Here is a 15,317-nt window from a genome sequence, read left to right on the forward strand (position 1 = left end):
CCGGGCCGTTCAGGCGCACAGATGATAAACTTGGAGACGGGGATCTCAATGGAGTTGCACTTTACTCAGTAACTCAATGACACCTTCCTTAGTGAGGTACAGAACCGTACCAGAGCTCTGATCCCAAACCTCAAACACCGCGGGGTCCTCGCAGACCCTCCTCCCCGCTACGACCACGTAGGGGTAGCCCAGTTTGTTGGCATCCTTCAGCCTCTTGCCAATCGTCAGCTGTGTCCTGTCATCCAGCACCATGTCTCCCTCCATGTGAGGCAGGACTTCAGCCACATCATCATAGAGACGCTCCAGCAGCGCGGCTCCCTGCTCCTCCTTGCTGCCTTTCTTAGGGGGGATGAAGCACACCTGGTAAGGTGCAATGAGGCTCGGCCAGCGGATGCTGTCCTCCGTAGACAGCACCTCAATGGATGCTGCCAGGATGCGAGTGACGCCCAGACCGTAGCAGCCCATTTCTGCTGGCTGGAGCTTGTTCTCTGGGGTGTAAAAGACAGCATTGTGCACAGAGGAATACTTGGTGCCCAGATAAAACGTGTGCCCCACTTCGATCCCTCTGCTCTGAGTGAGTTTTTCCCCGCAGGTGGGACACGCCGTTTGCCCTTCATCCAACATCTCCACGTTAGCTGCAAAGTGCCCAGCAGGGCACAGCACCAACCTGTCCTCACCGATATCAGCCGGCAGCTGGAACTCATGGGACGCAGTGCCGCCAATGGTGCCGGTGGCTGCCCGCACTTGGACACAGCGTAGACCCAGGCGCTTAAAGAGGCCATTATAGGCTGCACACACCAGCTCATAGGTGTGACGTGCTGCCTCCTCTGAGCTGTCAAAGGTGTACATGTCCTTCATGTAGAACTCCCTGCTGCGCAACAAGCCGAAGCGAGGCTTGGGCTCATCCCGGAACTTTCTGGTCACCTGGTAGAGGCGCAGCGGGAGCTGCCTGTAGGACAGGTTGCTGTGTGCAGCCACCAGTTCGGTGACGGCCTCCTCATGTGTAGGACCCAGGCAATACTCCTTGCCGTGCCGGTCTGCCAAGCGGAACAGCTCGGTCCCCATCTGCTCCCAGCGCCCGCTGGTCCTCCACAGCTCCGCAGAGCTCAGGCTGGGCATGTTCACCTTCTGCCCCCCTATGTTTCTCATGGCTCCATCCATCAGGCGGATCAGCTTCTCCATGGCTCGCAGGGCGGGCGGCAGGAGGTGGAAGCAGCCGGGGCTGGCGGGGTGGATGAGGCCGCCCTGCAGCATCAGCCGGTGGCTGCGGCAGCCCGGCTCTGTTGTCTGCCCCTCGCACCCTGCAGCAACACCCACCTGCAGGTTCAGAGGCTGGAAGAGCTGTGAGAGCAGCAGCCGGCCGTGACATGAGGCTTCGTGCTGGGAGCTGCGGGCCGGCAGCTGCGGGGCTGCTGCTGCTCTGAGCACGGGGAGCCCGGTCCGCAGCATCACACCTACAGGGAGCGAGCAGCAAAGCGAGGCGTTACGTGCTGCTTCGTGCTGGGCAGCCCTGCAGCCTCAACACCCGCAGCCCCAGCACTGAGTCCCCCCAGGTCCCAGCTGGGCAGTGCCTGCATGTACCGCCCCGCTCCGCACACATATACACGCGGACCCCAAACCCAAGCTGCTCGCACCGCCCCAAGTCACGTTACACACCGCACCTCCTTCCTGATCCTGGAAGTAGAAAGTGCTGCTGCTCTATGGCTGCTCAGCAGCTCCCACTGCTGTGCGGAGGTCCCCCCGCTGTCCGTACAGCTCCGCAGCTCTGCAGCTCTGAGCCTGCGGGTTTCCAGCTCCAGGATGGTGCTTTCCTATCAGAGCAGCTGCACTGTTGTCCCGGTGATGGTTTCCCTTGTTTTATTCCCTGCTGCAGTCAGTTGAGCTGCAGGTCATACAGGACGCCCCATACCATGCAGGTCCATCTGCAGGGCAGGACAGTGGTCCTTCACTGTTTCCATCTCCTGCTGGAGCTGCTGAAGCAAAGTGTGTTTCTGTCAATGACTTACTGCCTGCCGAGCAGATCAAAGAGACTAAACATCTTGGATTGATTTGCAGGGCAGTGTTTTAAGCGGGAGGGTTTGAGGCTGTACAACAGACAAGGTCTGCTGGGAAAGCTGATATCTCTCATTAAACCAGCAGACAGTGCTGGATGAGGAGCTAAGCTTGGAGGCTGGGAGCCTGTCTGCACTCTTTATCTTTTCCAGCTGTGCCCAGAGGGATCAAACTGAGGTTTCAGCCCTGGCCCAGTCACGCTGGCTACATCCTGGCTGACCCTGGCCATGATCTTACATAGCTGGGAGGGTCCATCAGCCCATAGTACTGCCTTGTGCATCCGTCTGGCTGAGCTTCCTGAGTGCTTCCATTCCTTCCTGGGATGCTTCTGTAATTTACAACTCCAGGGTGATGTTTTTATGTCCAATAAAATGGTAATTGCGGGGCTTGTCACAGAACCTCCTGTGCTTCTTGGGATTGCTCCTCCAGTTGGAAGAGGTGGCACAGGCTGCCACCATCGCAGGGCAGCTGGGAAACAGCCTCCAGCTCAGTGTGTCTGCAGCTCTGAATGTGTGTCAGACAGCAGAACAGCCCCGAGGTGAAGCTTTAAAAACTGCTGCTTCTTTTAAGCTGCTCCAACTGCTTTCTGGGTCACAGCTCGTGATGCTGGGGCTGGTCATGCACTGATTTTGGCCATGTCCCTGGCTGGAGAGATAAATTTAATGTCTAACAAATCTCAGTGTATACAGTATAACCCTTCAGAGGTGCCATGTGGGGACACCATCCCTTGCACTCTTGCAATGCTGGGGCAGAACCGGGTCATACCTCACATGGGAATGTGGGTGCCAGGAGGGGGACACTGCATCCCTGGTGGGAGCCAAGCACTTGCTTGGCTTTGCCGGTACACATGGCCCAGAGAGCTTGAGGGATCCTGCAGTGGGGACTGTGGGGCTCGGGGCAGCCAGGCTGGAGCCCCCAGTATAGCTACAGCTACAGCAGCTCAGAATGAGTGGTAGGTGACAATGGTGAGGGCTGCCATGGTGAAGGCTGCCATGGTGAAGTCTGTCACAGCAGCCCTGGTGAGCAGAGCCAGCAGCGAGGGACATGGGCAGCCGGGTGAGGCCACCAAATGGGCACACAGTGGGGAGAGCAGGGATTCCTGGTTTAGCTCCTGAATTATCATGACTTCTTGGCACAGCAGTCAGAGGCATCCAGCGGGGAGCACTCTGTCTATGTGGGATGTGGGCTCATGCTCCCCACCCAACAGCAAAACCATTTATTAGTGCCTTAATTTGGGATGGATAACAAAGCCAGCATGTGAGGCAGTGGTGTATGTACAGTTGTGCTCTGGATCTGCCTTGCAGGGGGCAGCACCAGCCTCTGGCTGGGCCATAGCAGGGGCATGCTCCCGGGCAATTCAGCTGCCCCATTTCCAGTTCAAGGTGATGCTGAAGAAGCGCAAACAACAGGTAAGAGCCGGATTTGATCCACTCTCCTTGTCCGGGTGGCCAGGAAGCACTGGCAGTGTTGCCTTTGATACCCAGCCTATCCTTACCATCTTTTTCCTTCTGCAGCAAGAGAGGCTGGGCCCGGGAACGTACAACATCAGGGATTTCCTGCAGGAGACACAGCCCTCGAGCCTGAGGGGCATCTGCGACACAAGGGAGCAGAGGTTCAGAGAAAGACAGCGGGTATTTTGCAGCCTGACTTGGGAGCTGCTGGCATCCCTGTGAGCGTTTCCCATCACTAGAGCTGACTGGGGGCTGCCCACAACCATCCCATCTCTCCTGCAGGATTTCTTCCCTGGGCCTGGCACCTACGGCCCCCAGGGGAACCCCTACACTCCCCTGGATGAGAGGGACAGGCGCTCCGCCAGCACACGAGCGCTGATGGACAGCAGGACAGAGAAGTGTGTCTTCCTGACAGCCACGGCACGTCCTGCTCTTTGCCCTGGGATCGTGTTTGTTGGGGTGGCTGTGTTTCTCTGCTTGAAATCTCCCTGCCATCTTCCCTCTGTGCCTGCAGGGCAGTGGTTTGGCACCCGGCACCTACTCCCCATGGAGCAGCACCAAGGAGCAGCTGCAACCGGCGGGCAGACGCAGGACCCGCCAGGTCCCAGTGGAAAGGCGGAAGCCTGCAGTCATCTTGTGGCCCGATGAGGAGGTGTGTAACCTGGACGGGAGGTCCCAGTAAGTGTCACTGCCACCACAAATGTGTAAGATGGAAGCTGCTTTATGCTGCACTTCATCTTGAGTTTTGCTTTTTGGCTTTCTTGGATCTGAGCAGCATGGTGAGATAAATCCTCACAGCAGGAGAGAGTGTCTGTGAGCAGTGAAAGGCTCAGCTCTCACAGCGAGGGGTCTTTGGGGTGTCTGGAGTGACCTCCAGCAGCTGAGCCTCATGCAGCTCCTGTGGCCCAGCAGGAGGAAGACACCAAGAAGCACATTGTCACTGTCAAGGGGTTCCCGGATGAGCTGATGTCAAGGGAAAACAAGAAGAAAGGCTGCTTCAGCACAATGCCACGGAACCCGGGCTGCCCCACAGAGAGGATCTTCTGGGCCACGCTCAGCCAGTGCCCGAGGGACGCGGTCAGTGGCAGTGGGGTGTTGTTCCATTTCCACCCTCCCCAAGCTGCTGGTTTCACCTGGTGGTGTTGGGTACCAGGCAGTGCTGTGGGGCTGCTATTCCTGAGAGCAGATGGAAGGGTAAGAAGTTTCCTTCTGCACAGTTTGAGGTGGGACCAGGCTCATACGATCCAAAGCCTGCTGAGAGATCAGCAAACTTCAACCAGCCCCCGTTCTGGTCGTCTGCAAAGAGGTTTGACAAAAAGGCCGAACGCCTCTTCATGGGGAATGAGGTGAGTGAGCGCAGGGCAGCCTGAGAGGGGCACAGGAGCCATCAGGCTTTAAGCTTGTCTCTGTCACTGTCTCTATCTATTGCTGGCACCCAGTGAGATTACAAACCTCATCCTGCAGCTGTGGGCACCCAGTGCAGAGCAGGCGCTGAGATGGGCAGCGTGAGCTGGGCTGATGCTGAGCAGAGGGACAGGAGCTCAGCAGCAGCCACATCACCTCTGCCCTTCCCAATGCATGCTCAGATAACATAGCATGTCTCCTCCTCCTTCCCCTGCAATGCAGACCTCCTTTGGTTAAGATATTCCACACATTGTTGTTTTCTGCAACATAAAGCTGCTACCCAATGTTGCTCCACTGTATCAGCCTCTGCAGCGACAGGGAAACAACATGTGACCTTCCCTTTCCAGAATCGTGTGGGTGTGGGCCGCTATAATCTCAGCAGATATGACAAATACCCTCGGAAGATCAGATACCAGTCCCTGTACAAGAGTGAAACACAGCGGTACCTGAGCAACTTGAAGCAGGATGCCTACATGCTGTAAGTGGCATATAACAGGGGCTGGAAGCACTTTCACATCAGCTTGCAGGAAAACTTGCTTTGTCTTGATCAACTCTGGTGAGGCTGAGTGAAGATACTAGTAGTTTACAACTGACTTGAGAGGCTGAATAGCAGAAGGGATGGTTGTGGGGTTGGAAGTGCTGGAATGGGACTTGGTGGCCCCAGAACAGGGTCCTTCTATGAATGGTAAGTTAATATGTCTGTGAAGAAGCGAGCAGCCCTTAGTGCTTCCCTCTGTGTAAGGGCAGTGGGAGGGTTAAAATGCTGCTGGCTGCCCAGGCACTTTAAAGGTATGGAGGTGGTTGTTCTACCTTGTGGAATGCAGTCTGTATGAAGAAGAGGTACAGACAAATGGTGTCTGAGTTAGAGGAGGCAGCCTGGGGGAGAACCCAACAGTGGATGAGGCTCTCTCAGCTCATTCCCTGTGCTGGCACTGATTTGATCAATGGCCTCAAACACAAACCGCGTTCTCAGACCGCGCCTTGGTTTACCCATTTGGAGAAAGAAGATAACAAGGCTCAGTTCCATTGCAAAGGGCTTTGAAATCACTAGGGGGAAAACCTTGTGAAGTAGTTGGGAACTGTACTAATGAGAGACCTCAGGGCAGTCCTTTGCTTTCACCTTTGCTCATGGCCAAGATTAGCAAACTGCTGTGGTGGTACTATGGGCTGACAGCTCTGCAAAAGCAGTCTTGATCTCCAGAGAGTTGTTAGAAATCCATTTCAGTTCAATACAACATGGCAGCCTTCAGCTGGGGCAGCTCCGAGTTAGCTATCCCATGATGAAGGAGAAGGCATAATGAAATCTAGCTTTCAATATTGCTGGCTTTGTTAATTTTGTAGCTCCAGTAGGAATAGAAAAAAAAAGCCTGAACAGAGAGCAGGATGTTCAAATGCACCGAGTTGCTCTATGATCAAATAGCACCAGCTCCAAAATCACTTTTCAAGCTACAGCTTTACTTTCAAGGGAATAGCCAGGCTTTTAAGAGCTCTGTTCACCTCCGTGCTCGTTAAGATTAATGAGATTAATCCAGCCAATAATTAGAGCTCACTGAATCACATCCTCTTTTCACAGCGAGCGGCTAAAGCCTGCTGCGAAAAACAAATGGAGTCATTTGATTTCTGCTCCACGTTGTCCAGATACCTGTGAAGAAAGCACTGCTGTTTTCCAAATGTAAGATGGTGCTGGAGAGCCTGAATTGGCAAATAAACCATGGACATGCCAGTGGATGAGATGGTGTAATGCGAATACTCGCAGTGTGCTGGCATGCAAGAGATAGGAAACAAGTCTTGCTCTGTGGTAATAAAACACCCTTCAGACATTCGTCAGTCTAACCTGTCTGTTGACTAATTCATTGTTTTCACCTTTATGAAAATGACACAGTGGAGAAGAGGATGTCCGACACCATACACTGACCACAGGAAGGTTTGTGGCATGCAGCACTCATTCAGCATTAAGCATTTCCTTCCCCGTCAGCTTGCACTACTTAAGGGCCGTGCAGCTCTCTGTGTGTTCTGTGCATGGTGGCAGTTATCATGGCAAGCAGTGAGTGCACCAAGGTCCACCACAGCAACTTGAAAGGAGAGCTGGTCATGAGAAAGCAGCACCGTGGCAGCTGGGAGAGGTTTGGGAACTGTCTGCATACCTGTCTGACTTGCTATCATTGTGAGGATCTTCATTACGATCTACAACTCATAGCTTCACTTGAATTAGCAATTCAAATCCCAGCAGCTGGAGGGCATTAGGGGGAATTTAGTGTCATCATTCCAAATTTTGTAGCATATTAAGGCCTAGAGGCAATGAAGAAAGTGAAATGAGCAGAAAGCTCTATCAGCTGGAACAAAGGATGGCCATAAAACTATACCACGAGTGCGTTGGTTCACTCCACGTTAACCTTTACAAAGGCTCACGCCAGTGTTTAGACAGACTGGAATAATTAAATTTGGGTGTAATTACGTGTTAGCTGTGGCTGATTAGGTATGCTAATTAATCTGCAATTACCCTTTGGTGGGAGAAAGAATTGAACACAGGTAAAACTGCGGTAATTTAAAGAAATAGTGATAATTGTAATAGAAGGGCAAGCAAAGGAAAAGAAGTTCTCTGAAGGGAACATTGGAAGATGTAAAGGCTGTGACCAAGCTGCAGGAGGGCTGGAAAACCTCCCTCCAAGCTTACAGAGCTCCTGCAGTAGTTTTGCTCTCATGGGCCACAAAGTCACAGGGAAACGCTGAAGGGAAAAATCAGAACAACTGGCATCATGAGGTTCTTTCTGAGGCATAATGGAAGGGTTAAGGCTCAGCTATAAGGCATATCACGGGGCAGAGATAAGAGCAGACTCATGGCCTTCAATGGCATTCCTTCAAAGCAGCTTGCAGAGTTAGACTCCTCATTTATCAGCATTGCAACCCCTCTGGCCTCTGATCAAGGCAGCAGCTTTTCTCACTAATTGCTGACCGCTTGTAACAGTACAACGAGCATGAGAAAGGCTAAACAATGCCAATGAAAACAAGTTATCATTCGTTAAAAGAAGCTACATTGAGCAGCACGCCGGCTATATTTTTATTTTAAACAGCCCATACAGCCAAAAAATAAGACCAACAGCAACTCTGCTTGTGCGTGTGTGTGACTGGAGTACAGTGACACCACCAGACCACATCATACCAAGTTCGCTAATAAATTAACGAGTGAAAAAACAAATACAGTGCATACCTAAAGATCATCATTATGTGAGAGAAACGCAGCTTAAGTCAAAGTATTTGCATATTCCTCTAGCTTTTTTAAGCACCGCCCTTTAAAAACGGACTAAACCAATCCTTGCTCTGCGCAGATCATCTTGCAAGCACCGGGCTAAAGCACAGCTTTGCCACAGGAACAGGGAAACTGCTCGTGTGCTGCTTCCCTCGCAGGGGTGGGAAAACAGATTCCCACTCTGAGAATCAGTGCTTGCTTTCCTGTGTGCCATGAGGCCTGGAATGGATCACCAACACAGCCTTGCTCTTGCATCTGTATGGGCAGCCCATGTGTTGGGCAGCACTGCATGCACCCTGCAGTGGCTGTGTCTCCCCTTGGCAGGCTGCTCCTGCCACCAGTTCCCTGCACAGGTAAGGGGTACCTGACTTGCACACCATCTGCCCAGCGTGCATCACTGAGGAACAGGCCGAGCTTATTCTTGTCACTGCTTTATCATTGGTTTCATTTGGACCATAAGCATCCATCTATCAATAAATAACATCATTGGTTTAGCACTCATAAAAAAAAAATAATCACAAAGCTTCTCACTGCAAACCATTTAAAGTGTTCTCTGTGTTACCCCATCAGCAGCCAACAAGAAATGACTCTTTCCCCTCAAGCTCAGTAATGTTCAGATTAACAACCTGCCACACTGCTTGCATGAGACATGGGCTTGGTTTGGAACCACGTCTCTGGCTACAGAGTCAAAACATTGCCATGCTTCTATACTTGACCGCAGGAAGCGTGTGACCGTGCTGTGCACCAGAAGGGGGAACAGAACAGTATTTACTATTGATCTCTTCTCCAGGTGACTGAAACAGTCCTTTTTACAAAGCCTATCAATCTAATCCAGGTAAACTGAAAAGCAAAAATGCCTCTCGGGTGAGAACTGAAGCCTGAGCATAGCAAGCACCCGAAACAAGAGCTCTTCTTATCCACAGTCACTTGCTCTGACAAACCTTGCAAAAATAAAGCCTTAACTTGTGAGGGCACACTTCCTGCTGGCCAGGACAGAAGGGTCTCACTGACCCATGTTCTCTTCCAACTGAGTGTTTATAAGGCACTAAAATTAAGCAAAAAAACAAAAACAAAAGGCAAAACCCCAAAAGTCCAAATAAACTGACTCACAGCAAGCAAAGCCCCAAATTAATAATTGCCTATATGAAATAGCAGCAATTTTTCCAGTAGTTGTACAAAGCCAGAGCACTGCTATGTGGGAGCAAAACCCAACAGAATACCGTTAACCAATAAAGTAACTAAAACCTATACCCATGTAACATTTCATAATCAAAGCCAGTACAGATCTGATAGGCACAAGTAAAAAGCATTTGCTTCACACCTCAGCGCTCAGTTCTGAAACAGGACCAACTGTTGGGGAGTGTGGTTGTGTGCTGAGGTACCACGCAGCTCTGCAAGGCCAGGAGGACGTGGTACCATTGCTAAGCTGCCCTAAAGCGTACTGACTGCAGGCAAACAATTAATGCGAAGATTCATTCAGCTTTGGCACCTCTTCCTGTCCCCTCCTTACCACTTTCAGAAGTAATTTGAAATATAGCTCTAATTTATAGCTGGCATCACTTCAGCGTCCTCTTTTCCAGTTCCTTTTCTTAAGCTTGGAGCCAGGTGAGTTCACCTACATCCAAGACAGGTCCAAGATAACACAAGGTAATCAGCACTTCAGATTTCTCATAAACAATCACTTTTGAGTTTTGGAAAACTGTTCTTAAAGCATACTAAGAAATACTAAACATAAGTTTATATAAAGCATGAATTCATATCATTGAAATATCAACAAGAACGAACTTATTTGGAGAGCAATAAAGCTTTTCTTTAAAAAGGATATGCTGACTAGCTATAGTAAATTCATCTTTCCCTGATTGCTTAATTAGGCTGTTCAAGCTCAGTGCCTGGCAGCCTTGCAGATTTTGTCGTACACTTCCGGAAAGGCATCCTTGCAATTCATTTGCTCCCTCAGACTGTGGTATAAGGAACCATCAAACATATCCCAGAACTCCTCACGGGTCATGTAGCAATCTGCATACAGCATCTGGAAACTGAAATCAAAGGTAAAAGGAAGTGAGAGAGACGGTATTAATTGTATTAATTATAATTAAGAAGAAAATGGACAGGGCAAGCTCTGCAGAGCAAATATTCGATGGGACCATCAAAATGTTCATATGGATCATGCTGAGACACTCAGACACACTCTGAGGGCCATCTAATCCACCCCCCCTGCAATTAACAGGCTCTAAATCATTGTGTACCCTTCCTTATGTCCACACTGCTCTCCCCAAAATGCAGAGCAGTAAAACACGGTTACAAACAGCCCCGCTGGGATTATGAAACTCTGAGATTGACACAGTCTTCCTTTTTTTTCCCCAACTGACAGAACTTTGTTGGCCAAAAAGATTAAAATTAAAAACTTAGTTTCAAATTGATTCTAAAAGCTTAACATGAATTTTTGGTTGCTTTGTTCTCGGGCAGATCACCTCATAACTAAAAGACTTTTATGATACCTCAAAGCATACTCACCATTGTTTCTCAGCTACATGGGATGTAATCACTGTTAGACTGAGAAATGGGTCAAAGTAGGAATGCAGCTAAATTATACTGAGGGCATAAAAACACTGCATAGATGGTTTTTGTTGGGGACAAACAGGTCTGTTAACACCTGCCTACTGATGCTACTATGGCAAATTAAGCTGTCGGGAGTCAGTGACAGATGGTAGCAATCTATCTCACGCCCACTCTGGCCTTGTGTAACCAGAATCAGAGCAGCAAAAAGGAGGTTCCAAAAGCTCCAGCTGTGGGAAAGGCTCCCAGGGCCATGCAGGGAGCGGTCAGGGCTGCCCTCCTGCTGGGAGGACACCCAAGCCCAAGGACAGGGCAGTGTGTGCCTCTGTGATGGCAGGGAGCCCAGCAGCCCCAAGGGCAGGTGGGGAAGCTGTTCAAACTTTAACAGCCTGTGGGATTCCTAAAGGGCCTGTGGCCTGCTGCAGCCAAACAGCACTTGCTCTGCTCCTGCTTTGGATCAGCCTTGAAACAAGCCAGCCTCAATATGCAGTGGTTACCTCTGGAAGGGCCGGGCTACCAGCCTTGATGAGAGCGGTCACTGCGCTTACACTACCACTGCATGGGACAGCAGCTGGTTTATATCCTCCCAGCATGGACCTGCTGAGGTCCTTCTGATTGCATTGACCACGTCTGTTGCAGCAGATTCTACTCCCAGAGCAGCATGGAGCTGAAAGGATGCACAGATGACCTGTCTGCATGCTACCCAGCTCCCAGGCAAACACATTGCATCAGTGAGCCCATATATTTGGTTGGTTTTGCAATCGAATCGTGATAGTGCAATCACATTATAAAAGTGCAGCATCAAAACGAATAATTAAACTGACTTACAATTACGGTTGTAGTCGTTGTAGTGTTAAATTGCTGCAGTGCAACATAAATGTGATGAAACTACATGGATGTCAATTATATGGTACTGCCATCACTCCAAGGAATGGGAACCTTACCCGTGCACGCTTCTCACAAACTTTTCCATTTGCCTCATGGAAGCCCTGGCTTCAAATTGCTTCGTTTTGGGCTCTCCATAAGCTCCAATATCCACGTAGAGTTCTGTTTCATTCCCTTTGGGGTGAACCATACCAGGATTATTGGGCAGTAAGAAAGGACATAACCAAAGAGGGTACACCTGCAGAGATAAGAAAACACGTGATCAATGTTTTTTAACAGAACAATGATTGATACAATCTCTTAATACAGTGACGAAGAGTTAAGAGGACCAAGTTGGGATCAAATCTTACACAGCTTTCCCTCTCCAATTCTCTTGCTGCAGTTCTTAGAGCCACTTTCTAATCACCGTAACAAATAGATTGAGACACAACACTTGCAGTTTGCTCCGGGAACAACTTCTCCCCATTAACCTCTTCAACACCCAGATGTATGTTTAATGACTTCTTATACAAACTGAATACTATGTCTTAAAACAAATGGGCACAGTTATTGCAACAGTGATTCACTGCACTGAAAAAACACTTGTTCTTACATGAAGGTCAACGTGGAAGGTTTGGATGGATTTTTCAAGGCTCTTCATTGGGACCAACATGTCTTGCACAACATGGTGTTGCTCATACAGCTTTCGAATAGCTTCTCCTTGCGTGAGTTTTAACAAAGAGATTTTGGGAGGAACCATCCAGCCAAAGAGGTAGCGGAAAACAGGGTTATTGCCAAAAGGAATGATATCCTTTAAAGAGGAAAGACAGGAAAAGTTAGACTTAGGAATGCGTAATTGAACCAAAAGACAATACTTGAGAACCCTCAGAGAAATATGAAATGAGATTTTCAATAAATGTAGCTGCTGATATTTTTGCTAAGCTCATACAATGCAAATATGAACTAAGAGAGGTCTGGACTGAATTTTGCTACTGAGCCCTTCCCTGAGCATCTTCTTGTCACAACAGGATTTTCAGACTCATGTAACTCACAGTATTTCATCAGCCCCAAATAATTGCAGAAAATGAAGTCCAGGGAACAGCAGGCTATTATTTTAGAACAGCTATGAGGAGTAAACTTGTAAAACTCTTACAAGAACTGACACGCATGAGATCAGGTCATAAATGAGTTTTGAAGCTGTAAAATTTGAAGCACTTGCGACACAGCAAGCTCCTGTTTACCTGCCTTCTCCAGCAGCTGAAATTCAGAATGCAGCAGTAGCAAACTCAACATGTAGCAAAAGGAATCACAATGTCAAATAAAACGTTCACATAATTGCACAGCTGAAGATATGTGCTTGTATAATTTAAATTAATGGCATTACTTTATAACGAGCTTAGGCAAGATTAGGAAAGGAGCATCCTCAGCCACAATTCCACCTTCGTGTTTTTATCACTGTCTTTAGAAATCGCTCAGTAGGCATAAAGGCTTAATGCTTCAATACATACTTAGGTTTTACGTTCAGAAAAGCATTCAGCCATTCATTAGGAAGTTATGATACAACAGCCAAGGGAAAGGTGCTAGAATGTACGTACAGTGGGAAAGAGCAGAGTGTCTTCTCATAGATGTTATTTCAAGTTTGGAACTGTTCTTACCTGGAGTTCCCAGAAAATACTACGTGTATGTCTGTGGTAATAATGTCTGGAGGGGATGTATTCAATTCCAGTCTTATTGGCCTTCAAATACTTCTCCACGTGCTTGAAGAACCATGGCTTGTAGTAGTTGCCAATTTTGTTTATCTACAAGACAGAGATTTATTAGCAAATCCCAACCCAGGTAACAATAACAACTTAATAGACAACACCAAGCTTCATTAAGGCAGAGGAGAAATATCCAAGTTGAACAACGTGGTTTTCTATCGTCACACGGCAGTAAAGTGTCAGTTCAGCTTTGGGGTATTGCTTTCATTGGGAACAACTTTAGTTACCTTGCTTGGTTCAGCTTCATCAGTCAGGACTCCTGTCATGATGACAGCTTCGTCCAAAGAATACACGAGTCCTTCCACAAAACTGTTCTCCTTTTTCTTAGACTCTTCAGTGAACTTCTCACAAATATTCCTCAGCCCTCGTACAGGTTTGTAGTGTAACTTGATGTATTTCTTGGCAGGAATCATTTGTATTTCTGCTGCAACCAGGAAACCCAGAGTACCACAAGACCAAGGCACTGCGTAAAACAGGTCTGAGTTTTCAGTCTGCAAAAAGCACGTCATACGAAATCATCTATCCACATCGATAACTGCCAATGACATAATAAATGAGAGCAAAATAATTTGTTCTTACTGGTGTGCATCTCACAAGGCTCCCATCAGCAAGGACCAGCTCGTAGGCCACACAGGTATGTTGGAAAAGCCCATAGATATGGGATGAAGACTCAATGCCCGTTCCCATGATCAGACCACCTTATGGAGAGAGCACATCAAAGTCCCAATGAAACACACTGCAGAACGGAGGTGATTTACCAGAACAAATTAACACAGAGTACTCTAGGAAAGATTCACACCAAGCACAGGAAGTAAATGAAAGGCAGGAAATGAGTCCATTTCTTCTCATCACATCAACCCTTACCTACAGTGAGGTCATCAAGCTCTGGCACCACGGGAATAGTCCATCCCATAGGGTTCAGGTATGCAGTCAGTTGACCCATAGTGACCAAAGGTTCCACACGAACAACCTACAAAAGAGAGAAAACTCAGTCCTCCCATCAGACACAAATTAAGTGTTTGGAATGAGCGACGACAAAACGTGGCTATATGGATGGTTCTTCCATCTGTTATCAGAACTCAGAGCCTTGCTTTCCCCAGAGCAGCACTAAATATAGCTGGAACTGCTAAGTGATTCCTCCTCTGCCTCAACATCTCGTTGCTCAGTGCCCAGAGCCATCAATCCTTCTGGTCTTTAAGGCTTCAGCACATAGAGCTAAATGATTCCATATGCTGGGGGGGTGGTGGGAGGGTTGATAGAATAAGCCAAGCATACAGTGTAAAAACTAAAATATGATGGGTTTAGTGCTACAAAAAGCCTTTGTTCTTTATGGAGTCGGGCTCCAGCTATAAACACAGTGAAGCAATAGCTGTGTATTCAGTACCACGGCCATGCTGTGCTACCTGTCTCTTGGCGTCCACTTCCAGCACATCCATCAAGTTGATCATGATATTCTTATGGGTCTTCTTATACTTCCCCACACGCAGCGACACCGTCAACCAGCCGGGCCTCCCAGTGCACATATATCTCCTACCACCTTCATCCTTCCACTCCCTCACCTGCAAAAGGACAACAACCAAACCCAGCTCTTAGAACAGCAACAAGGGGGGGGGGGGGCATGTTAATACCCCATGTTAATACACCATCACCAGGGGGGCCATGTTAATACCTCATCAACAGGGGGTCATATTAATACCCCATCACCAGGAGGCCATGTTAATACTCCATCACCAGGGGGGCCATGTTAATAGTCCATGTTAATACTCTATCACCAGGGGGGTCATGTTAATAGTCCATGTTAATACCCCATCACCAGGGGGGCCATGTTAATACCCCATCACCAGGGGGGCCATGTTAATACCCCATGTTAATACCCCATCACCAGGGAGGTCATGTTAATACCCCATGTTAATACCCCATCACCAGGGGGGCCATGTTAATACCCCATCACCAGGGGGGTCATGTTAATACCCCATGTTAATA

The 15,317-nt window shown here is 48.7% G+C and overlaps 3 protein-coding genes across 5 annotated transcripts in view; 1 reads left to right on the forward strand and 2 right to left on the reverse strand.

The window, feature by feature from the left end:
• Positions 1-43: 43 nt before the first annotated feature.
• PARS2 (prolyl-tRNA synthetase 2, mitochondrial) lies at positions 44-3,607 on the reverse strand. 2 transcript variants are annotated; one of them, XM_015870798.2, is made up of 2 exons: positions 1,662-3,607; positions 44-1,454 (listed from the first exon to the last, which is right to left on the reverse strand). In XM_015870798.2, exon 2 carries the CDS (start codon positions 1,447-1,449, stop codon positions 46-48), a length of 1,404 nt encoding a protein of 467 aa, XP_015726284.1. In that variant the 5' UTR covers positions 1,450-1,454; positions 1,662-3,607; the 3' UTR covers positions 44-45. The 2 variants fall into 2 exon arrangements, with proteins under 2 accessions (XP_015726284.1, XP_032302022.1); XM_032446131.1 differs by having other exon boundaries at positions 1,648-1,711.
• On the forward strand, positions 3,018-6,740 carry LEXM (lymphocyte expansion molecule). Of its 2 annotated transcripts, none has more exons than XM_015870802.2 (9): positions 3,018-3,108; positions 3,357-3,461; positions 3,567-3,683; positions 3,786-3,923; positions 4,018-4,155; positions 4,413-4,580; positions 4,721-4,849; positions 5,255-5,385; positions 6,481-6,740. In XM_015870802.2, the coding sequence occupies exons 1-9, from the start codon at positions 3,097-3,099 to the stop codon at positions 6,581-6,583; spliced, it is 1,041 nt and encodes a 346-aa protein (XP_015726288.1). In that variant the 5' UTR covers positions 3,018-3,096; the 3' UTR covers positions 6,584-6,740. The 2 variants fall into 2 exon arrangements, with proteins under 2 accessions (XP_015726288.1, XP_015726289.1); XM_015870803.2 differs by having other exon boundaries at positions 4,416-4,580.
• A 1,186-nt stretch (positions 6,741-7,926) lies between these two features.
• The window catches only part of DHCR24 (24-dehydrocholesterol reductase), an 8,228-nt gene continuing 837 nt past the window's right edge, over positions 7,927-15,317 (reverse strand). The window contains exons 2-9 of the mRNA XM_015870797.2: positions 14,738-14,893; positions 14,199-14,304; positions 13,914-14,032; positions 13,562-13,825; positions 13,230-13,373; positions 12,188-12,385; positions 11,655-11,833; positions 7,927-10,190 (exon numbers count right to left, since the gene is read on the reverse strand). Of these exons, the coding sequence (XP_015726283.1) occupies positions 10,037-10,190; positions 11,655-11,833; positions 12,188-12,385; positions 13,230-13,373; positions 13,562-13,825; positions 13,914-14,032; positions 14,199-14,304; positions 14,738-14,893 (1,320 nt within the window). The 3' untranslated portion in view covers positions 7,927-10,036. The remainder of the gene's footprint in view (positions 10,191-11,654; positions 11,834-12,187; positions 12,386-13,229; positions 13,374-13,561; positions 13,826-13,913; positions 14,033-14,198; positions 14,305-14,737; positions 14,894-15,317) is intronic.

The sequence above is a fragment of the Coturnix japonica genome, chromosome 8, assembly GCF_001577835.2.
Source record: "Coturnix japonica isolate 7356 chromosome 8, Coturnix japonica 2.1, whole genome shotgun sequence".
NCBI classification, from domain to species: domain Eukaryota; kingdom Metazoa; phylum Chordata; class Aves; order Galliformes; family Phasianidae; genus Coturnix; species Coturnix japonica.